The following is a 23,031-nucleotide window of genomic DNA, read 5'->3' on the forward strand; positions in this document are numbered from 1 at the left end:
CCGTGGGTACGACTCAGACCTGCGGCCCTTTGCTGCATGTCATTCCCCCTCTCTCTCCCCTTTCATGTCTTCATCTGTCCTGTAAAAATAAAGGCCTAAAAATGCCCAAATAATAATCTTAAAAAAACTAGAAGATAAAAATGAATTGCAATACCTACCCCTATAAAGGTCCCCAAGGGCAGCAGAAAGAACTTTATATGCACAAGTCTTTCCTCCAAGAGGGTCTCCTACTATCATGAATCCATGGCGTACCAACATCATCTCATACACCTAAACACAATCACAAATCAAATTCTGAGCACATTTATGTGGTTGATGTATAACAACTAGCAAAACAACAATTATGAGTGTAAAGTATTACAGTATTAGTGTATGCTCCTGCTTGGTACCTGGATAATTTTGCCAATGAACCATGGGACAGACTGGAGGTTGAGCTTAGCAATGTTGTCATTAAGAGCCTTGAGGAGGAGATCATAGTCTGGTTTTGGAAGGACCACACCAGGGAATAAATCTGAGATGATACCCTGTGGGCAGCAGAGGGAGAATTACATTAACTAATTAGTAAACCAATTGATGCATTCTTTACATAGGAAAAAAAAGACACACTAGTGATTACAATTGGATTTGGTACAAAGTCTGTCACCTGAAACAGTGGCACATCCTGTGCTAGAAATTTGGCCATGTTGACGTCCATCAGCGCCCTAAGCAACAGCACACTCTCGTTCTCCTCGGGGTACTTCAGCTTCAGGTTCCCTGCTGCAGTCAGCACAGACTTCACAGCTCGCATACCATAGTCATAGTGGTGTTGGGAAGACAGCTGCTCGGAGCACAAGCGGTAGGTGGCCACGATCTTCCCGGCGAGACTGGAATTTGAGATGTATGAGAATTGATGAATCAACCAACTGGGAGCAGCCCAGAAAAAAAGTATTCTTAATAAAAATATGATCATTCACACATACCTGCGAGACTCAATGAAGCCCATGGAGTATAAGGATATTTCTCCAATGAGACCATAGTCTGGCACCATCATAGCAACGGTACGAAACAGAGCCTACAAGACAAGATTGATAGGTATACATCCAGTGCCAGCATCTTATTCTCTCGAGTAAACTTTACTACATTACACTTTTCAAAGCTCTTCTTCATTATCATATTCTGCTCTGTTGAGTAATGTTTTAGACTATGCTACAGTGTTACAGTGATGTACCTTTAAGTTGTCAGGGAGCTCTGCCCTGCCAGCATAACCAGGGTTCATGGTGATGAACACAGAGCAGGTTGGGTTGAGTGACAGCTCTGTCCCCTCAAACAGGAAGGTCTTCAGATCTTTGGCAATGGCCTGCTGTATGCTGAGGATCTGCTGAGCCACCACAGAGAGCACCTCCACCTGTGACACGCCAAAAAAACACATGAGTAACTACATGAACAAATTTGATAAAAAAAGAAAAGAATATGCATTTATGTAACTTGCAATGTGACTTGCAATATATAATTAACGTTATATAATATTCATGGATTATACTGGATAATAATTCACTCGCAAATTTACATTTTGCAGGCTAAATATTCTCCTCAAGTGGGAGCTGTAAAGTAGTTTTCTCTGCATTCATCATTTGCATAACCATTTAAGTGCTGATATGTTTGTTACCTAATTGCTTGGATACAAAACAGTTAATCCCATGTGTTGTACTGCCATTGTTAAAAATAAAAATGTTTGTGTACAGGTAAATCAGTTGCCGATTTAGGTGCATACTTCATACATGGTACATTTGTGCAGAAGAAGATGAGAGAAAGCACAAGACACAATATGAAATTATGGATATTCTGATATATAAAAAGGTGATTGTACCTGACTCTATAATACAAAGGAAGCCAGTGCAATACAGACAAGACTGGAGTCAGTTTTTTAAGAAAACTCTAGCAGTAATGTTTTGTATGTGTTGCAATCTGTCAATTTCTCTCTTTCTTAAGACAGTTCTGTATTAAAATAATCCAGCAGCGTCTTTATATCCTGCTGATTTGCAGGTTTCTCTGTTGTTCCAAATCTATTAAGATTCTGAACGTAATTCTTCATCCGAGATGCCAAACTGACCATTTGAGCTTTATCATTAATATGTTACCAATAACAAACAAAAAATAGTAAACCTAATATTAATAGAATATATGTTCACTTGTCCTAAACTACTATTCAGTTAAAGCAGATAGGGTATTTGGGTCATTTGATTTAACAGATTAAACCACTATAACAATAGCTGTGCTCACCTCAATACGATTGAACTCATCAAAGCAGGCCCAAGCTCCAGACTGAGCCAGTCCTTTAAAGAACTTACTCATGGCCTTGTAGTCCAGACCATCGGAGCAGTTGAACACCACACACTAAGATAAGATAAGATAAAAATGTATTTATCCCAAGGGATATACAGAAAAATAACAGTTCATGTGTCAGTTTTAAGAAAAGCAAACACAAATAAAATGCAGATCAGTGTTTCACTGAGGTGTACCTGTTTAGCCAAAGCTTTTGCCAGATCTTTTGTGGTCTCAGTCTTGCCAGTTCCAGCAGGACCCTCAGGAGCTCCCCCCAAGTTCAACTTCAAAGCCCCCATTAGAGTTCTGATATAGCACAAATTTAACCGAATGATACAATGAAAGAACTTCACATCTTTTGACATTTGAATGAACTTTAGAAGTGATGGTATGTCAGAATAAATTGTTTTACCATGATGTATTTTGCAACTCTCCTCCATAGCCAAGGATAAGGTATCAAATAAACTCTAACTTACCTGTAGCAGCGGTCAGTAAGCGGTGTAATGACAAGACGGGGGGAATTGCCCAGATATTCATAGCCATATTTCAAGCAGGTAGTGATCATGCGCAGCATCACTTCTCCATCCTCCCAGAAGTAACGCAGCTGAGAAATCCACGCAAAGTCATTCAGTGAGGAGATGCCGTCCTTTGCCAGTTTTGCCACAACATCTCGAGCTAGTAGAGGAAGAAAGCATGAGATTGTCTGCAAGCTAACTTTAATCAAGAGAGCATATTTTGTATTCCTTTAAAAGAACAGTTATATTACCATGAACATCTATAACAGTAAGACCACCAAGGGTCATCCTTGCCCCTCCTGGCAGCTTCCCACGCACCAGCTCCACAATGTCACCAATCTGAGCGTTGCATTTCTCCACATATGCCTTTAGATGGAATAGAAAATCAGTCCAATGGTTAGGCTAGGTGTAATCATTATGTAAGTTTTAAACTTAAAGAAGTTGTCTTTCTATGTGGAAGTTAGCAGAGGATTTACTGACAGGCAGTGTGTTGGTCTGGATGGCTTCAGATACTTCAGTAGTCCAAAAGATAGAAGAGGCACAAATGACAACTTGGCCAGGCCACTGCAACACCCACTTCTTCCTGGGCAACTAGGGCAAAAAAAAAAAAAAAATAAAAACATTACACAGTAGAGATAAAAACCGTACACTGCTGATGGATGGTTTGATAAAATGAAACTCAGTCCCCAGTAAAGTCCCCAGTATAGCCATGACTTGCCCACACCTACTATCAGTCAAGTTTATCACAGATTCAAAAACAAAGTTTTACCTCTGTATACTGCATCACTCCTTGATGGATAACATGTCGAACACTCCTCAGCATTAGCTTCTCCACCTGCAGCAGCCACTTCTCTACCATACCCTAAAACAGCACACACATACAGTATGTTCACTTTGTTATGTCCAACAAAGTAAACTTTGTTAAGAAATATAAGAACATAAAATATATGATACATATAGTTTATCCATTTAATGTAAAAATAATATATGATACAACTACTGGCACAATGTATAAAAACCCTGTATGTATGTTCTATACCTTGGCTTGTGCTGGATAAATCTTTTCTGTGAAGGCCACGGTCTCCTTCTCAGAGCTGATCATGCCAACGATCTCCAAGTCCTCAGTGAACTCCAGTTTGGCGATGCCCTCAAAGCACTTCTTCAGGTGAGGCTGCACACACAGTGGGTCTTTAGTCTGTGACAGGATCTCCAGCAGCTCGTCGTTGGAAAGGAAGAAGAACCTGGGAATATGATGAAGATGAAGAGGAGAGACGAAACAAAAACAGTCACTTGACAAGACCCTTAAAAAGAATGTCAAGTGCTCACTGTGTCATGTTGTCATGTGTATGTTCTGTAATCTAAGCAAAATTAAAGTGTTTTTAATGTCCCTGACGAGTAATTTGGTGTACAGACATAAGTCTAAATAGTCAAAAGCTATTATAATGTACTATTAGGGCTAGTACTAGTGGTCAAAACCTTGGGAAATAGAGCCTCTTCTGTTCCAGGTAGGTATTGAGGCCTTTTTGGATGTCCTCTAGAAACACATTGGACTCCTGTAGCCGTTCTAGCATGTTGGGCTGACCTGTAGCCACCAGCACACGCGTATCCTTAACCTGGACCAGTGAAATCACAAAGAAGCCAAAGCAAAGCAAAGCAAAGTGCATGGGACATGAGAAGTTTTGCATAGTAAAACAGGAAGATGTGTTTCAGGAGTATCTTACCGACTCAGCGATGATGTCCTTCCAGTAGCTATCCACAATGGCAAACTTGCGTCCCTCCTCAGGCATCTGGGCAATGATGTCCTCAGAGCTGAAGATGGGTTCGAGGTAGAGCCAAGTAGCTTGACACTTCAACATGGAGTCGAGGATGTCCTGCATACTCAGCAGCTTGTCCTCCCATTGCTAGGTAGGAACGTTATGGTGAGAATTACACAATTATAGCAACAACAAGCTATTGTTGTGTCCCACAGTTGTGGCATTTCTAAAGTATAGTTTATAAAATGCTTTAACGATCCAACAGCCAACATCACACACAAGACATTAATGATTAAAAACCCACAAAAAAATAAGATGACAGGCAGAAATGATACTCAAAAATGGTAGTGTAAAAAAAACAGTAACAGTCAATCCATAAAATATATTTGCATTCAGGAGATTGCTGTGTGGAACAGGTTGTTCCAAGCCTTTTATGGTAATTTTATGGCAAAGCCATTTCCACTGGTGTAGAGAGTGGAACAGCTGAGGTTGTTTTATGCAGAACAGGCTATTTTGTTACTTGTTCTGGCATGAAAGTGTGCTTTCATTTCCATCTGCTCACACCGCCTCCTATTGCACACACGACAGCTACTTTTGTGGCTCCAGTTGGCAGAGGGGCACACACAGACTTCCAAAACCACACAAATTTTAAAATTTAATATACTGTATGTTGGCTCTTTGGCTTATATATATTTCAAAGTCTAAAGGGAACCAAGAGTGACTTGTGGTGCCATGTCTTACCTTACATGCAGTCTCTATTGGCTTAATGAAAGGTGAACCTCGTATGGTCTGCGTCTTAATGATGTGGTCATCAAGAAGCATTTGGATTTCATCCACTGCAGACATAATACTGGTACCCTGTGGTGAAATATTAAATGTATTTAATACAAGTTGATTAATTAGTAGTTGAAGACAACATAACCAACCAAAAATGTTTCAACATTCAATATGTAATTCTTTGGAAAAAGTTACAATGACAATCCAATTGTGGTGTGTCTATTGTAATAAGTATGTGAGTCTTACTGTATCTCTGTATGGGGTGAAAGTGAACTGGAGCTCGACCCATTCATTTCTCATCTTATCCATGGATTTTTCCAGAGAGTACTCCTTACTAGCCAATGCGCCAACCTCTTCCAACCTAGGGCAGAGGTAAAAAAAAAAAAAAAAATGAATCCATCACCTTCTGATCATGGCAAATATTTCCATTACTCTGGGTTACTTTTTCTTACAAGCCATGATTTACCTCTAAACACAGTACATTTATTCTGCTATTTCCATGTATTCCAACATGTCACTAAAGTGTCTTACTTTTTAGAGAACTTGGAAAGCCCCAGTTCCAACATGTTCAGCAGTGAGCTGCTCACATCCGGTTTGACAGCAAAGCCCACAATGCTGCTAATCTGTAGACGGACAAAAAGTGTCGTAAATTATTTAGCCTCATGCATCACAGGAGACGCAGGACACTTGGTCCACACAGAGTGAATCTGATACTGGATTATCAGATGGTCTAATGAAACTAAAACGTTAATAGAGCTGACCGTGTCCCAGTGACGGTCTTTGATGCCAGGGTTACAGATGGTCGACAGGATGGGTAAGTGCTGCTTGAACTCGTCCAACTTGCTTTTAAAGCTTTTGGCCACCCGACAAGGCCCGGGAAGATTAGAGAAAGACTTTGTCCGTTTATGCATGGTCCTCCACATGCCGTCTAGTTCATCAGAGATTTTCTCAGCATCCAGGTGTAGGAAAGGACCTAGGAGTTAAATGATAAAGGAAGTATGCTAATGTCAAAAGAGCTGAGCATCCTGCTTGTAGTTGCTGTAGGCCATTAGTTAAAACCAAACACAAATGGATGTAGTTTTCCCCGTGTGAGTCACGTACCATTCATCCACTCTTCTGACATGCACTGAAAGTTTAGCGCTGTGGTCCAGAGCTGTTCATATGGTTGTTTGTCGGCTATTAGAGTTTGGAGCTCTGGGAACTCTGTTTGTTCCCTGTCCAGCAAAGCCTGCTCTTTGTTGATATCCTGTAGAAATGACAGTGGTATTAACATTTTGCAGCTTCCAAGATCTATGTTTTGCTTGGGTATGAAAGCTTTGAAATGAAAAGGATAACTACATGCATTTTGGTGCTATCTGAAACACCATTTACCTCTAGTTCAATGACAGCAGCCTCCAGGTTGGCAGAGATTTGAGTGAGATTTCCCACATTGTTTTTCATCTCCTCCATGTTCATCACTTCCTTCTTCTTAAAGGCCTTTATCTCCTTTTCCACATCCTGCAGCCTCTGGTCAAAGTCTAATATCCTGAGATAGTCAAATGGAGATATACTATTTGTCATTGCAGTTGTTGGCGTTGGAGACACTATAGTTAGTTTGGTGCTTTATAGAACACAGAGTAATAATATTTTTTTTTTTTTTTAGGCGTCTTTCGCGACACTCAAGGACACCTTACATGTAATAATAAATAAAATAGTATAAGTCTAATTGAAGAAAAGTTTAAAAACTATAAAATTAAAAGGTAGGTTTTAAGGCGGGATTTGAATGTGGGGATTAAGTCAGTGTCACGGATGGTTTGTGGGAGTGTGCTCCAGAGACGGGGGGCTGCTGAAAGCTCTTGACCCCATGGAAAACAGCCATGCAGGTGCTGTGGTGAGGAGCATGGAGAAGGAAGAAAGGGAGCCGGTGCAGTTGTCGAAGGACAGTGGTGTTCGATGGATGGGGTTCCAGTGATGATCCGGGCAGCTGCGTCAAGTTTATGGAGGAGTTTGAGTGGGAGACCGGAGAGGAGAGAGCTGCAGTAATCTAAACGGGAGGTGACGAGTGCATTAACAAGAACGGCTGTATTGTTAAGTGTGAGAGACAGACGGAGACGGCTGATGTTTGCGTATGTGGAAATATGCAGACCGAGTAATATTATTGATGTGAGATTCAAATGATAGAGTGCTGTCAAGGACGACAACCAGACTCTTAACATGGGGACACACTAGTCATGTTTCCATCTAATTGTCAAGCGAATTTTAAGCAAACTTTTAAAATGTTGTGAATTAGAAGCGTTTCTGTCTGGTTTAGAGTGAATAAACTAGACTACGGAAAGCGTAGTTTTGTCACAAATTGACGTTACGCATGGTTGTAGATCGCAAACCGGCTTTCTAAATTAAAGAGTTTAGAAGCTAAGTTCTTTGGCTAAATGGAGAGAGGTAGCATTGTACAAGTTGGCCACCTGTGCAGAATACAGGGTTGAGGCAGAGACATTTGGTGTCAGCGAGACAACCGTTCACCGCTGTGTATACGCAGTGTGCAGGGCCATAGGATTCAAGCTGTCGATCCAATTCGTCATTTACCCAACGCGGCTGAGGTACAGGCTATAGCGCACCACAACTCCACTACGCACCTTGTGCCACAAGCGCATTGGATGGGACCCATATCCCGATCCTTCCCCTATCCGATGGATACCGGGACTATAGTCGTGAGTTACATGTGAGTTACATGTGAGTTACATGTGAGTTACATGTTCACTACGTCACAACTTATTCGGCTGTTTCCATCTCCCATTTTGCGCATTAACTCTTTTTCAAAAAAGGCAAAAAACACCTCAAGCGAGCGTAAAAACTTTTTTGCAAATTCGAGGAAGTTATTTTTTTTATTTTGCCATTTCCATTGCCATTTTCTAATGCAATACTTCAAAATGCACATAAAAATACATTGATGGAAAGATGACTATTGACAGAGTTCAGGAAAGATGCTGGGATTCTTTAAGTGTTTTTTTCTATACATTTCAGTGACTTTCTGCATACTGTACGAGGGATGTGAGAAAGAAAGACACCCATAGGTTTTGGAAGGGATGAATTCAAATCTAAATTTGAGTTTACTGCACTTCTTGGAGCCAAACAATTCTCATGTGGGACACCGGGTGGTGCGTGGGTGAGGCTGATGAGGGACAAAGAAGTTGAAAACACCACATTCAGCTGTGGTAGTTGCCACTTGTGTGAGAAGTGTTTACTCAGTAACCTTGTTTGGACATGATGTTCAGCCTGTCTTCTAATTGTGATCAGACGAATCGTGCTGTCATCAAGCTCAGTCAGGATCTGATTGGGCCACTGGAAAACCAGGGAGTTTAACCTCAAGTCATCAGCTAGAGTAAGAAAGAAAAAGACAGAAAATAAAAAGATTAATTTAACACATTCCAACATTCAAACCTTTCAAGGCCATTTTTTTTTAAATACACGTCATCTATGGTCTATTTGTATACATTAAATGTCATTTCTTTTGACTGTAATTGCAAATACCACTATGTGTTTCACATACAAGGTAAAGTGGCATAGTCCAGGAGGAAGCTGAGGCGGTATGTTGCCTCATCAATCTCATCTATCAGCTTGTGAATGGTCACTTCACTGGTCTTTTTAATGTACTGGTTGAGAGACACCAACTCCTCTGTGGTTTCTGGGGTGCCTCTGACGGTCTCTGTAATCTTCTCATACTTTTGACAGATCCTGGGAAAGAACATTAGCTTGTAGTTGACATTCTCTCTTTAAAATGGAACTATACTGAATATAACTGATTTGCGGTCTAAATTAAACAAAGAAAACAAATCAGATCAAATCAGTTGAATCAAGTTAGAGACAGAGAGTTTCCTCTCACCCCTTGTTAAGCTCTCGGTTTTCCTCCACTTCAAACATGATGATCTTGTCTCTCAGTCTCTCAGCACGGTCACACAGGTCCTCATTCACATCGCCAGCATAAAGACAAAACATGGACAGGGGCACCGTAACGCGCAGTGAGGCAATCTCCTTCCACAAGTGATTAATGCTCTCAATTTTCTGAAGATTAAAAGACGAAGAGAGGACATGGACACTTAGTAGACAGCGAAGGCCAGTTGAAATCTTTCAGATTCAGTGTCAATTTTAGATAGAAAAATGTAATCACCTTTGTAAATCCCTCTAACGAGTGTCTCTCTTTGAGAAAAGCCGAGATCTCCTGCTTTGCTGTGTGGTCCAGTAGATTGCTGTATTTTTGATATACATTCAAATACCTGAAGAACGAGACAAAGTGTTAGTAGCTCCTTTACACATGCCGGTACGTCTGAATAATTGACAGGCATAAGTTCACTTCATGTGCTGTTACTTTGTAGGTCCCACAGTGTTTTTGTGGAAAACGTCTTTGGCTTTGTTGATTAGGTCTGTAACCAGCGGCTCATCAGGACGGACTGTGCGTAGGTACAAGTTCTTGATTTCGGGAAAGAGGTTACATTCCACCTGGCAAAAGCACGTCAGTCACAGATTATACATATGATTGTTTTATAAAAACAGAAACAGCAGTGTGTAAAAAATCAATAAAATGTGTTAAACAGAAACAGCACTGTGTATTGTGTAATTTAAAATAGATGGAAATAACATAGGTAAAAGCTTATGGAGCTAAGGGAATACTGTACCCTTGGGAGCTTCTCAGCACTCTTGATGATTTCCATGAAAGCTCTGTGGATGAGCTCCCAACATTCCTGAAAGCTCGGACTAAAGTCAATGCGAGGCTCATCCACTCGTAGCTTAACCAGCAGCACCTGAGACTGGACATACTTCATCTCATCGAACACCTCGCCAAAGTCATTGCCGCCCTGAATAACACAGAACGCAGGTGATCCTTTTGCACAATTCCAAAGACTTGGAAATTTGAACATGTTACGAAATTGGAACAACTAAAAATGTTGTCCATACCTCATGTAAAGTGAAGAAATATAACAGGTCCTGTAATGATTCTATGACCAAGCTTCGGAGCTGCAATGACATGAGAGCAGCCACACAGCTGAAGAACTCCTGGACACTAACTGGAGCCAAGTGCTCACCCTTGGGTAAGAGGGGCAACCCCAGGTCCTCGAAAGTGTCAAAGAGTGAAGCACAGTGAGGCAGCCACCTGAAAGAAAATGGTCTCGATAAGTTCAGTTCTAGCTATTAGTTTGTGTTTAATATCAAAGGATGAGAAGAACTGAAAGGACATATCGACAAAAAATATACCCAATAATAGTGTTGCAAAATATATAATATCCAGAAATGTCAACTTAGGTTTAAAAGAGGTCTCAAAAATGTTGTTTATTTTTAATTGAAAACTCCAATTCACAAATCCAATTGAAACGTATGCCTGGACTGGTCACATAACACTGGTGGTCATACATCTTCTCTCTGCTGTTAATATAACTCGCTTCCAAGGGCATGTGTGATTATAAAATACCTGAAGGACTTCCTGCACACTTTTTTATTTTACTCTACAATATGATGTCTACTGAATAAAAGCTCTACTGACTGCACTTGTTACTGCATGTATTATATCATGAGACACGGCAGAATAATGGTATCCAAGGAGGTGCAAATTACGAACATGGAAACAAACAAACAGAAGCTAGTTCTACAAATTATAGTGGCTCATATTTCAGTCAGCCAGCCAGCCATCCTACAGGGCTGTTACATGGTCTAACAGGCTATCCAACAGGCACGAAACAAAGGATGCCATGGAATCCTAAAGTGAGACAGTGTGTAAAGCATTCCCCCTGAAAGGCAGCCTGACATGGGTCTGACAAAGTGGACAAGGTGGTAACCTGAGACTGCACCTACAGCAGGATTAGCTCTCTTGGTTGTGTACACACTGCAGACATACAATCCAATGAGAGGACAAACTACAATGATTAAGTCTGGACATCACATTATGGTCTCACTGACAGACTGGCTGTTTGAGAGTGTCTGACAAATTGGCAGTTCTCACTTTTGGATCAATTCCTCTCTTGTGGTTTGGCACCGTCTCTGGACAAACTCTTCAAACTCAGATGGCAGGAGGGGGAGGCTGGTGGAGAAAAGGTCCTCCAGTCGAACAAATCTCAAGGATGAGAAGCTGAAACAAGATTTTATTTTACTTTTTATCTATTCTATTTGTTTGCACATTAAACATGTACACAAAGTACACACTCACACATACACAAACACACTTTTAGACAACATACTGTAAACCCAGATTCACATGAATCCAAAGTAAACAACAGCTTGTGAAGGAGAGGTACAGTAAAAAGATAAAAGCGTTCACAAAGACCTCTCTTAAAAACTCTAGGCAAGATAAACAGAAACACACACACACACAAAAATGATTAGAGTAAACTGAGAGGATGACCAATGTGCAAATATTAATTCCACAAAGCAGCACTTCAGTATCTAAATAAAAATGTTGTCATATTATTGAAACATAAAGGAAGATGATGTTCAGAATGTCTGTAGGATATGAATAAATAAGCAAAATATAATCTAACCCTCACTGAATGTACAGCATGATACACTTCTGTATTACCTGTTGAGCCAGACATCCTGCAGTAGGAGCATAATCTGACTGATCGTAAACAGATGTTGGCTTTGCCACGTTTGGGCCTCCTTGTAACTAGCTGCCCAGGGCACAGGCGCACGGATCACCCTCCTGGGAAAGGGCTTGGGGACGCTGGATATGGACAGTCTCTGCCGCTCAGATGGGTCCATCAGAATGTAGTCCACTGACAAGGAACAACATGGAAGACAAAATAGATTGAACGGATTGACTAAGTGTCATTGTCAAGGCAAGGGAGGCACTTTATTACAGAGGAAATTATTAATTAACTAAGGCACTAACTAGAGTGACTAGTAGTTGTGTGTAATTTTTCAAACCTGTAAGGTTATTTATATGAAATAATCATATTTAATATTTAAAGTGCTCATATTATGCTCATTTTCAGGTTCATAATTGTATTTAGAGGTTGTACCAGAATAGGTTTATGTGGTTTAACATTGCTGCAGCTCCTCTTTTCACCCTGTGTGTTGAGCTCTCTGTTTTAGCTACAGAGTGAGGCATCTCACTTCTGTACCATCTTTGTTGGGAGTCGCACGTAAGTACTGCTAGCTAGTCAGTTGCAGAGCATGAGGGAGTGCCATGCTAGCAGCTAGCTGAGCATTATAACGTGTTACAAAGTGACGCACGTTCATCACGGAAGTAAAGGCTGGACTACAATAGAGCTGTTTGGAGCAGTTTGTGAACAGTGTTTTCTGTTGGAGATGGTAAGTCCCTTTAGGGTGGACTTTGGGCTTTTTCACTGTGTAAACCTATAACGTGCACAAAAAAGATATATAACACAATAAAGGAAAGAGAAAAAGCCAAAAAGCATAATATGAGCACTTTAAGTTTAATGATGCAACAAAATTTGCTAACGTTTAGACAGATAGCAGTAGACATAAAGAAAAGTTGAAGTGGCGTTCTATGTTTGTTTTGGTCGGACTGTCTATAAAATCAAGGTTAAAGTGATACGGAATGTCTAAATAAAGCAATACTGCCATTAAAGATTCACTGAGATTTTATTGTTTCATACCTATGTTCTCCTTGAGGCTGAAGTAATAATCTCTTTTGACCTCTTCTTCTATGTTTGCCCTCAGAATCTGGAGGTGTTTACTACTATCCTCAGTCTCGGGAGGCAGCAGGCGCATGATGTTCATCATCTGCTGGCGTGGTTGGGGTGCCAGCACAGAGCTGGGGACACCATTGGTGATGTAGTACATATACCTCTGTGTGAGAAAACATCAACAATGGGTCAGAAAAAAAAGAGACTCAAAAAAATCTAATCAGCAACTCACACGTTCATTACTGAATTCATTGATACTTGCTTTCAGGTCTCTCTCATTAGGTTCTGTCTGCATATTCTCCTCTTGGCTGTTCATGATGTCCAGCTGCTCTTTAGGACTCATAGGCCGGCTGTTGGGAGTGCGAAGGTTTCTCGATCTAGGCTTTGGCCGAGGCGTGAGTGAAGCAGGAGAAGATGTATCTCTGTAAAAGCATGAACGAATCAGATCAAGTGCCTCAAGTTAAAGAACATCATAAAATAAAGCTATTGCTGCAATGTGTTGCTTTAAGGGCATAATTACTTTCTTCTCTGTGTTATTGCTCCTCTCCTTCCAGGTGAGGTAGATGCTAAAAGCTTCATTAAGATCAAAAATCCATTCTGACAAGTTTCCAGAGCAATGCTCAAATTTTTAATTATAATCAGATAAAAAAGCAAAGAACGTTGCAATCACAGACAGTTTCAGAGAGGTGTCCTTTTGTCACACAGACCAGGGCTTGACATGAGAGGAACATGAAAGGATACAAGGCCCTGCTGGTTTTGCCAAGGATTGACGGAAAGTGTGTCGCCTGTGCTGGAGTTTGACAATCTTAAGGTCCTGGGCCCAGGGACTGTAGTTATTTCCAATAGACTCACTGGGAGTACGGTGGTAACGTTGCTCTTTAAAGGGAGCTGCTATTGTCCAAGAAGTGGTCTGGAGGATGGGAGGGTGATGACTGTGCCTCATGACTGTCTGAGGTAAAATAACGTGAATGTTAAGATTGTGAATGGTAGCACCAAGGTTAATGTGTTAAACCTGGTAAATATCTGAGCAAAACTGGCTTCTCTAAGCACTTACTTGATACAGTTCTGACGGTTCTGCGTCACAAGCAATGGGCAAAGGTGGAGGAACAGAATATCCTGTGCTCTGAGTCATATTGTAGATAGAGTCATCCTCCATCTGTAGTTCAGACAAAAATAGTGAAGGTTGCAACCTTATATACTGTCTATGGTTGCAACACAAAGGACCACTGACACTTTCATTTGACTTGTATTTAATGTTTAAATAGTACTTGTTTAATGCAAGCCTTGTTTATTCAAAGGCTATTAAATATAGGCCTCCTTTACTTTTCCTCATATGATAAACACATGCATTTGTTTCTTTAAATTTGCTATTACTGCATATCATTTGCATACAATATACAAATGAATAGTTAATTTCAGAATCAGCCCATCAACATTGTTCAGTGAAACTGCAAATTAAATGTTTAGCTATAGCCTACAGAGGCATAGCTATAGCGTCATATTTACGACGGTATCAAATAGCATATAAAACAAAATGAGAGTGATTTCACTATGAACATGCAGTTAACGTTAGCTAGGTTAACGTTACCTGTTTCAGTCGTTCCATCTTGTTCAACTTTTCTGACAGTGGAAGGAATAAAAAAAAAAAATCAAATGGAATGCATGAATGGAAAACGTATAACCTGACAGCTAAAGAGTACACAAACGCTGAAAAACACGGCTGTACCGTTAATATCAGTCAACGTTACCTGGCTTCTATCCGTCGCTCTGTAAGGTTATGCCGGCTGACAGGATTTAATTCATTGCTGCGTGGCATTAGCTTAAATATTTTATGCAAAAGTGTCCGTCAGCAGCAAAAGTTGCCCTCAGAGTTTGGAAGTAATAATATGTCACTTTTCTACTATACAAATGACACAACTAGCTAAGCTGATAAAGGTTTAGTTTTGCCCTGCTATCACGTTGCTGCTGTAACTCAAACACTGTTGATCTCGTCCGGAAACGTCTCCATGGTAACGCCAACCACCTTTGTATTATTTAAATTGTGTTAACTGTTATGTTTTATTTACAGTAGACGTTATGAGTAGTGTGAATATGAATCATTGTATTGTTACTATGTAAACTTTGTGGACCACAGGAAGAATGCTCCTGCGATACAAAAAGCTAATGGGGAAACTGGTTACCATTTAGAAAATGTGAATTAAAGTCACAAAAATAATGCCCGGGGCGCTTGCTCATGAAACAGGTGGACCAGATAGCTAGCTATAGGCCTAACGTTACATATTTCGGTTTTAATTCTGTTTTCAAAAGAGAACAAAGCTCAACGCCTGTTTATTTCTGTTTTATTGCTGTTCTCAAAAGAGAACAAGCTCTGGGTTGGGTTAGTGGGTTGTCCTAGCTAATAGTTTAACGTTACCTGGAAGCATCACCACCAGCAGGTGCATTCTGCCCGATTCTGCCCTCTGCCTCTCCCTCAGAATAATGTGCATTCAAATGGTTTATGGATGAGATCAAAGAGCTCAACCATTTGGCCAAAAATATACATTTCCATCATTGTGTAGCTACTCAAACAAATCCAAATGGAATTGAATATAATATGAAATCACACATTTTAGATTTTCACATAAACTATAAAATGTCCCCGAGGAAAACATGTTTTCAGTTATGAAGGAGTACTTTTTAATACAGCTTTTGAGATACATTTGCATTCAATTAGCTATGTAAAGATATTATGGTCAGAGTAACGGCAAACCAAAAAGGTGTTTCGCTTCTTGATATAACCTCTTCAAGCTAACTATTTAAAATTGAACTTTGTATAACCTATAGTTACGGTACTTTTGATAGGATGTTAGATGAGTCATGTAAACTAGGCGTGGTTTCTGACTAACGTGAGGTGGCTGTTGTTGGGCAGAAGAAGCGCCGCAGCTTGCTCTCGAGTCCGTCTGGCTGACTTCTTAGTTTTAATTATTTTAGATATGGTAAGTTTCAACGACAATTGTATGTGCACAACAATAAAATGTTGGAATTCTAGCCATACAATCGCTGTATTTAATTGAATGCATTGTTGACTTATTAATCAACATGCTAGCTAGCTAACATCAGTGTTCGCTGACGTTAGCTAGCTAACGTTTGATAATTAGCGGCCTTCGCCTTGAGAACCGAAAAAGGCGCACTAGCAGCTGGTAGCTAACATTAGCTGGGGCTAACACACTTAAACAGTATTTAATATTAGCTAGCAACGATTAGCATTAAAGATAACTTCTGACTTTTTTTTGTCAGTGCTATCCACGTAGGACAGATCAAGGTTTGCTTGTTGAAGTCAATTTAACTTGGACCAGTTAACATTTAGCATAAAAATGCAAACTAAGTTAGCACTATTATATTGCTGTCATTATTGCCGGGAATGTTTCGTGTAATAACTTAACATTAACCCACAGAATAGTAAAATATAAAAATGTCATGTTGTTATGGCATTTGTTGCTGATGTTAACTGCTGAAAATACACAATTTAATTTGGCTTAAACTAACCTTATATCCGACCCCACTTCAATGGTTAATCTTACCTTTATCAAGTCAACAGTTAGCACGTGGAAGCAGCGCCAGATAGCTAACGTTAATTCAAGTTCTAAACATGCACAAGTCATTCAGTGTCATGATCTTGTAGGTTCATTGTACAGTACTTGACCGTAAGTATTTATTGGACTGTTGTCCCTGAGAATGTTCAAGTTTTGTGGTATTCTCCTATTATGCAGTTCAATAATTCAAACCTTTTATTGTAAGGATAACCAGAAGCCCAGGAGCAGCAACCAGACTTCCCCTTCCCATAAACTGTCAAATGGCTACATTCTACCTGAGGGCAAACTGACTCCCAACGCCCTCTTTGTTGGTGGAATTGACATGAAGGTAAGACCAGCGGTGCCTCTCATAGCCCTTAAATTGCCTCCGAGTCATCCACTTGCCTCCCTTCCCTCTCGTCTTAGTCCCTCCCACCGTCTTAGTCCCTCCCACCGAGGAGGCACTGGAGAGACGCGAGGAAATCATGGGAGGAGAGAAGCAACAAGCAAATGTGTTTTGATGAGTTAGCAACTCCTTCAGCTGCACGGCTTCCGGGAAGGCTTCTCTCGTGTACACTCGCCTATAGCTCCTCGATGATCCTCCTCAATGATCCTCCTCCGTTCTCTGGGAAGAAATTAGATCTTTGAGACGACCTTCACGGAGGAAGGACAGAACCACAGAGGAGCTATCAAACAAGGGCCATGAGATGCAGCCCAGATGTATTAAGTTCATGCCACATACCAAAGTTTTATTCTACTTTAAAAAAAAACAACCTAAAACGTTAATGCCATAGCACGTTTGAATGTGTCACCACTTAAACGTAGTAGATTGATGCTGTCAGTTACATGTAAAATTAAGAGCTGTCAGTTCAATCATATCTGCACTGAAATTTTTGTGTAACTTGACCTTGAACAGATTAAATTATACACAAACTAGGTCTGCTGTACGAAAAAAAAAAAAAAAAAAAAAAAAGCACTGCTTTTCTTTTCTTCTACAGTACACAATGGAGTGAAGTTTTTCACTTTGAAATTCATTTCAACTTTCAGGTGGGTGAAAATGAAATGCGGGACTTCTTTGCAAGATATGGTCCAGTAAAGGAAGTAAAAATCATCACATACCGTGGAGGGATCTGCAAAGGGTGAGTTTTGCGGTTTGGGGGTGCTACATTTTTACAATACTGTGTGCCTTGTTTGTTTTTTTGAGTTTCTCTTTAGCGATGGGCAAATGAAGCCTTGTGAAGCTTTGTAGCTTTCTTTCTGTTAGTGCTGAAAAATATTCAAAGCTTTGGGGCTTTAAACAACAGCAAATAGTGACACTTGGTGGCTTGCTAAATGTACAGCAGCCCTTCAAGACGGGCCCGAAGCACTTCAACACCTCTGATTTTAATAGTTTTAGTCTCACATGTGCAATACAAGTTCAACAAGCCTGTGTGTTATCATGTTCTTTTGATCAGAAGTGCTGCATTAAATGTAGATGGTATTGCGCAATATGTTACAGTAAACTAATTCATTTAATCAATGCATTATCTAAAAAGCCTAAACCTTTTGGATTCATGTATTTATGTATAACATTTCATATAAATTCCAACGTGATTGGAGAATGATATTCATTAAAATAGCTTATTCATTGTGTTACCTTTTTTACTTGGTATCAGGTGTAAATGTTTTTATACACCGTATATCTTCAGCGTACATCACCATATTTCTCAGTTCTATTTAGAATAGTAACACAGATTAGCAGCAAAACCGTCCAACTGAATGAAGCGCCAGTGACATTTGAAACTTCGGACGTCTTTAGTCACGTGGCATTCCTCGTTTGACACAAGCTCCGACGCGATGTATTGAAACGGTGCGCTTCACAGAAGTTTGTGTATTGTACTGCACTTGTGACCTTCATTGAGTCATTGGTGAAGCATGAATACAGAAATTTCTTTGATTCATTTATTTTCCTCATTAAAGAGTGTTGGCTGTATTTGTCAGTGAACTTGTGTGACCGTGTGTGGGTGTAAACTGGGGGATTGTTTATTTACATTTCAGTTCAATGGGTATTTACTAACTTATTTCATAACTTGGTTTGAGCTCTTATTTTTTTTTTCTTCCATCTTTTAAATGAGATATTGAGTAAATGTTTGTTTCTAGGTATGGGTTTGTGTACTTCAATGAAGAGGTCAACATTCAGTCAATCATTGAGGTGAGTGGATGTCTCTCTGCGGAAGGTGTGTTTCTATTATTTTTCATCTGCAACTGAGAATAATATTTCCTCTGTTTTAATATTTTACCATAGCAACAGATCAGTTTTAAGGGCCGGAAACTCAAGCTGGGCCCTGCCATTATGAAAGAAAGGAGCTCTCGTATGTATTCCGATACACTTCACAAGAACTTCATTGGCTGTTTGATTGGCAGTGAAAATGCAAGGTCTGGCCACTAAACGTACGTTTCATTCTATAATTTTTTTTTTCTCTTCATCTAGGGTCCATGCCATCCCGTCTGTTTGGCCCGGCTCCCTGGATGAGCCCCACTCAGTACTTCTACTGCGCCTGCTGCTCACCCATGGGAGGGGCTATGGCACCACCTTCACCCATCCTCAATGGAGGCAGCCCCTACAATCAGGTAACACGCACATAGCCAAGCTATCAATCTCATTTCAGTAGGCAAGCAGATTTAATAATAATAAAAAAAAGTTGTCATGCCAAATAAACCCACTGTGTGGCTTTAGTAATGCTGTCACAGAACACCTGTCTGTTCTTTCAGTTACACTCTGTAAAATAAAATGAACCTTATTTTCTCTGAGGGGAAATTGGCTCATTATCACAGCCAAGAATAGAGGTGCACGGCAGAGAGCAATCTACCAATTTACTACAAATTATTATATTATTAAATTTTGCAAATAAAGTTGGCTGTGGCATGATTAATGTCATTGCTAATAATATCCAAGTTGGTGAATTATTCAGACACCACCAACTGTCAAAAACATTAGCAGTTGTGGTGTAATCTTTGCAAGGATACTAACATGAGAAACAGTGACTTATTGCTATAGCCCGTTTCAAGATATTAAATATGTATTTTAACATCTGCTGAACAGTTTGCTATATAAACGTACATCTCTGCACTGTGGTTTAAAGTGTTTATCTTGGCTCTCTATGCAGCCGTACTCTTACTCCAACTTTGGAGGGGTCATGATCCCACAGATGCCAATGAACTACGCACAGAACGCCTACACCTACCAGGTACACACACACACACACACACACACACACACACACACACACACACACACACACACACTAATTAGTCAACAGCATCCCATGCAGGGTCTCCTAGGCACTGCACATATGCTCCTGCATATGAGATGAAGGGTTTAGCCTGGCTTAGATCCACTTGTCCCAGCCTACCCCACCTTCCACATCCCCATCTCCTTCAGAGACAAGTCTGGGTTTGTCTGTTGCCCTCTGTCTCACCGCTGACCCCTCTCCCCCTACACGCAGTACACTCCACCTCACTGGATGGCGGACCAGAGGACACGGCCTGTCAATCAGGTGACTCTACGTTTAGTGAGAATAGGTGTAGATGTCAGTATGAGTAGTATTAGTTTCAAAGCAACGCAAATCACATTTGAGGACCCTGTGCGATGAAAACATTGATGGGAGACTTTCAAAATCCACTGGATTAAGTTTTATTTTTTTTTTCATGTTTGTGGCAACAAATTGTCCTCAAATTGCAATGTTCATGCAGGCCACTAGATGGTGTTGTCTGGTCATTGTTCACATCCTGAAGAATGAACTGTGCTGAGCAATTTTTTTCTTTAAAGCATTTCTGTGAGATTGTTCTCACAAAGCTGTTTGTTATGTTATGTTAATGTCTGTTTCCAGAACTTTGTGGACTGCGGAGTCCAGACTATGATGACTGTGCTGTAGTCCACAGCTACTGAGCACCTTGCCAGGTAAAAACACTACTTCAAATTGCTGTCCTACAAGTGATACAGTAGGTAGCAATGTGCCAAGTGTCTGCAAGCTTGCACACCTTTTTTCTACAAATCCGTTATGGTGTAGTGTTTGGTTGGAAGAAGAACCTGCATATAGTTAGCCCTCCATTGTACATGGTTGCCTATCCCTGTTTAGCTGCTTCACAATCACTTTGCGGAACTTAAACAACTGTGGGAATAGCGAGAAAGTCACTGAAAAAAAAAAGAGTGCTTAAGCGAACTAGTGTAGGTTTAAATGTAAAGCAGATAATTAGCCGCTGCAATAAAGAGATGGCAAAATTAACCGGGTTGAGCTACCGACACAAGATGCTATTGGCAAACAGAACGCTGTCAACTGGAAATGAGGCAGTCTGCTTACCGCTGCACGTCAGCTAAACTGGATGCAGGACAGCCAAGCCGGTGTAGCCAGTTTCATTGATTATAGTGGAAGCGTAGTGTTCAACGTAGCCTGTCTGTCAGACTGATTATCTCGAGTAACTACGATTGGACGATATAAAAAGGAAGGGATCGCACAAGCCTAATTCTTTACCACAGTTACACAAATACGGTTACCAGTTTTATCTGACTGGCTTTTGAAAGGACTAATCCTGATTGGGTGTGTAATTGAAGGGAACCGTTCTTAGCTCTTAGATTTGTTTTTATTTATGCATTTATTTTTGTCTTCTGCTCCCTTAGATGTTCTACAGTCAAAATGACAGTGAGTCAAAATGCGGACCGGATTACATCTTGATGTTCCAGAACGGCTGGAAGCAACCCAACGTCTCACACTGTTTCCTGAATGCCCTCCTCTCGCTTTTTGAGACCCATTTTAACACCAGACTGCGGGAGCTCTCCACTTTTTCGGTAATTTGATCACAATCACTTTGACCACGACGGGTAGGGACTACTGTCGTGTGGTCAAACCGCTTTTAACCCACATGGATCACAGGGACAGAAGAGCAGAGCACCCCGTCAACATCACCGTACCAGCTGATGTATGGGCTCACATTCCTCATTCTTGTTTGTACACCTTTGTTAGTAATCCCAAAGAAAAATGGAAGAGACTTTTAAGCTCACCTTTTGTGCCTATTTATATTTTATGTTTAATTTATTTTTGGAATTATTTTAAGTGTTTGTTTGGTTGGGGGCTCTCTGTACATATAAAAGGTTTGTTTATATATATTGTAACAATGTCTTGACAGCAATCTGTTTGTTTCAGCATTGGAGTAGAATGATAGTTTAACTCCAGTTCAGGTCTAATGCCCCTCTAATTAAGAAATTGTATTAACTTGTGTACTACAGTGTAAGGGCACTTGGTCACTCCATTAATTTCAAGCACTCACATTTATTTTCTGCTCCATTCTATTTAAAGGGATACTTCAACGATTAGCATTAAGCTTTGTATCAGTAGAAACCCGGTAGTCTTTTTGAATGGCCGCGCTTCCCTCCCTCATGTCCCCCTGATAGGAGAGATAGCTGTATTGTGTGTCTGGGAAAAAACCTGATGATGCAAAAATTGTTTTTGTGTCATCGGAGGCTTTTAAAAAAATATATATATATGTGTGTGTGTTACTTTTTTTTTGGCTGTGGAGTTTTTTTCCAGACACACAATACAGCTATCTCTCGTATCAGGGGGACATGACGGAGGGAAAATACTATAGTGTTTTTACCGATACAAAGCTTAAAGGTGCTCTAAGTGATGGGACGTGTTTTTTAGGCTACAACATTTTTTGTCACATGCAGCAAACATCTCCTCACTAGCCACTAGAGGCCTGTCCTCTGAACACACTGTAAAAAAAACGCGGTCTAAAAACAAACCACGGCAACCTGCACAACGAACCATAACCGTTCCAGCCAATAACCGACAAGAAGGAGCTGGTTGAGTCATGAATACACACTGTGGAAGTAGCCTACGTGCTAACGCTGCTGCAGTGATGGCTCAACCAGCTCCTTCCTGTTGGTTATTGGCTGGAACACTGTTTGTTATGGTTCGTGGGGCAGGTTGGCGCAGTTTGTTTTTGTTGCTGTTTGTGGAGCCTGGGCAGTCTACATAGACCGCGGTTTGTTTGTTTTTTTTACTTTTTACAGTGTGTTCAGGGACAGGCAGCTAGCCAATAGTGAGGACATGTTTGCTGTATGTGACGAAAAATGCTGTAGCCTAAAAAACACGTCGCATCACTTAGAGTACCTTTAATGCTAATTGGTTAAGTATCCCTTTTAATTGGGTGTCGATTGAGGCTATAAATGAACAGCAATTTTGTCACACATCAGTATCACTGATTTATTGTCTTGGTGAAACACCAATTTCTTTTTTTCTTCTTTTTTTTTTAAGTTGAATTCCACACACTGATCATCTGTGTTTCTAAACCGTCCCATCCTGTGACTGGAGTTTCACGCCCAAGGACAATCACGGCATAATTTCTTTTTCCCATTACTTGCCAATCAACTTCTATTTGAAAAGAAAAAGTGGAAAGCAGTTTTTAATCAGACAGTGCTCTCTTTCTTTGGGGAAAAATACCATTCACTGTACATAGTTCACTTTATACCGGTTGTTTTTCT

At 40.4% G+C, this 23,031-nt stretch overlaps 2 protein-coding genes across 8 annotated transcripts in view; one reads left to right on the forward strand and one right to left on the reverse strand.

The window, feature by feature from the left end:
• The window catches only part of dnah3 (dynein axonemal heavy chain 3), a 30,004-nt gene extending 13,093 nt beyond the window's left edge, over positions 1-16,911 (reverse strand). Inside the window, exons 1-36 of one of the 5 annotated variants that reach the window (XM_028596796.1) lie at positions 16,725-16,911; positions 14,549-14,580; positions 14,015-14,116; positions 13,702-13,909; positions 13,481-13,526; positions 13,223-13,382; positions 12,931-13,123; positions 11,889-12,084; positions 11,316-11,441; positions 10,277-10,472; positions 9,997-10,176; positions 9,690-9,820; positions 9,492-9,597; positions 9,207-9,385; positions 8,874-9,058; positions 8,577-8,700; positions 6,719-6,872; positions 6,449-6,593; positions 6,109-6,320; positions 5,879-5,970; positions 5,594-5,708; positions 5,312-5,428; positions 4,538-4,717; positions 4,293-4,429; positions 3,856-4,057; positions 3,586-3,678; positions 3,297-3,407; positions 3,068-3,182; positions 2,778-2,976; positions 2,499-2,607; positions 2,260-2,373; positions 1,208-1,384; positions 960-1,051; positions 644-863; positions 390-524; positions 159-270 (exon numbers count right to left, since the gene is read on the reverse strand). In XM_028596796.1, coding sequence (XP_028452597.1) covers positions 159-270; positions 390-524; positions 644-863; positions 960-1,051; positions 1,208-1,384; positions 2,260-2,373; positions 2,499-2,607; positions 2,778-2,976; positions 3,068-3,182; positions 3,297-3,407; positions 3,586-3,678; positions 3,856-4,057; positions 4,293-4,429; positions 4,538-4,717; positions 5,312-5,428; positions 5,594-5,708; positions 5,879-5,970; positions 6,109-6,320; positions 6,449-6,593; positions 6,719-6,872; positions 8,577-8,700; positions 8,874-9,058; positions 9,207-9,385; positions 9,492-9,597; positions 9,690-9,820; positions 9,997-10,176; positions 10,277-10,472; positions 11,316-11,441; positions 11,889-12,084; positions 12,931-13,123; positions 13,223-13,382; positions 13,481-13,526; positions 13,702-13,909; positions 14,015-14,116; positions 14,549-14,580; positions 16,725-16,782 — 5,053 coding nt within the window. In that variant the 5' untranslated portion in view covers positions 16,783-16,911. Of the gene's footprint in view, positions 1-158; positions 271-389; positions 525-643; positions 864-959; positions 1,052-1,207; positions 1,385-2,259; positions 2,374-2,498; positions 2,608-2,777; positions 2,977-3,067; positions 3,183-3,296; positions 3,408-3,585; positions 3,679-3,855; positions 4,058-4,292; positions 4,430-4,537; positions 4,718-5,311; positions 5,429-5,593; positions 5,709-5,878; positions 5,971-6,108; positions 6,321-6,448; positions 6,594-6,718; positions 6,873-8,576; positions 8,701-8,873; positions 9,059-9,206; positions 9,386-9,491; positions 9,598-9,689; positions 9,821-9,996; positions 10,177-10,276; positions 10,473-11,315; positions 11,442-11,888; positions 12,085-12,930; positions 13,124-13,222; positions 13,383-13,480; positions 13,527-13,701; positions 13,910-14,014; positions 14,117-14,548; positions 14,581-14,708; positions 14,962-15,373; positions 15,455-16,485; positions 16,603-16,724 lie in introns of those variants that run through there. The other 4 variants (XM_028596799.1, XM_028596800.1, XM_028596795.1 and 1 more) reach the window with 4 other exon arrangements.
• On the forward strand, positions 15,795-22,393 carry dazl (deleted in azoospermia-like). 3 transcript variants are annotated; one of them, XM_028596802.1, is made up of 10 exons: positions 15,795-15,935; positions 16,747-16,860; positions 17,559-17,650; positions 18,651-18,702; positions 18,796-18,862; positions 18,982-19,121; positions 19,658-19,738; positions 19,997-20,047; positions 20,381-20,451; positions 21,169-22,393. In XM_028596802.1, the coding sequence occupies exons 1-9, from the start codon at positions 15,933-15,935 to the stop codon at positions 20,423-20,425; spliced, it is 645 nt and encodes a 214-aa protein (XP_028452603.1). In that variant the 5' UTR covers positions 15,795-15,932; the 3' UTR covers positions 20,426-20,451; positions 21,169-22,393. The 3 variants fall into 3 exon arrangements, with proteins under 3 accessions (XP_028452603.1, XP_028452602.1, XP_028452604.1); XM_028596801.1 differs by having other exon boundaries at positions 15,796-15,935; positions 16,738-16,860; XM_028596803.1 differs by lacking the exon at positions 19,997-20,047 and having other exon boundaries at positions 15,797-15,935; positions 16,738-16,860.
• The last annotated feature ends 638 nt before the right edge of the window (positions 22,394-23,031 follow it).

The sequence above is a fragment of the Perca flavescens genome, chromosome 14 (genome assembly GCF_004354835.1).
Source record: "Perca flavescens isolate YP-PL-M2 chromosome 14, PFLA_1.0, whole genome shotgun sequence".
NCBI classification, from domain to species: Eukaryota; Metazoa; Chordata; class Actinopteri; order Perciformes; family Percidae; genus Perca; species Perca flavescens.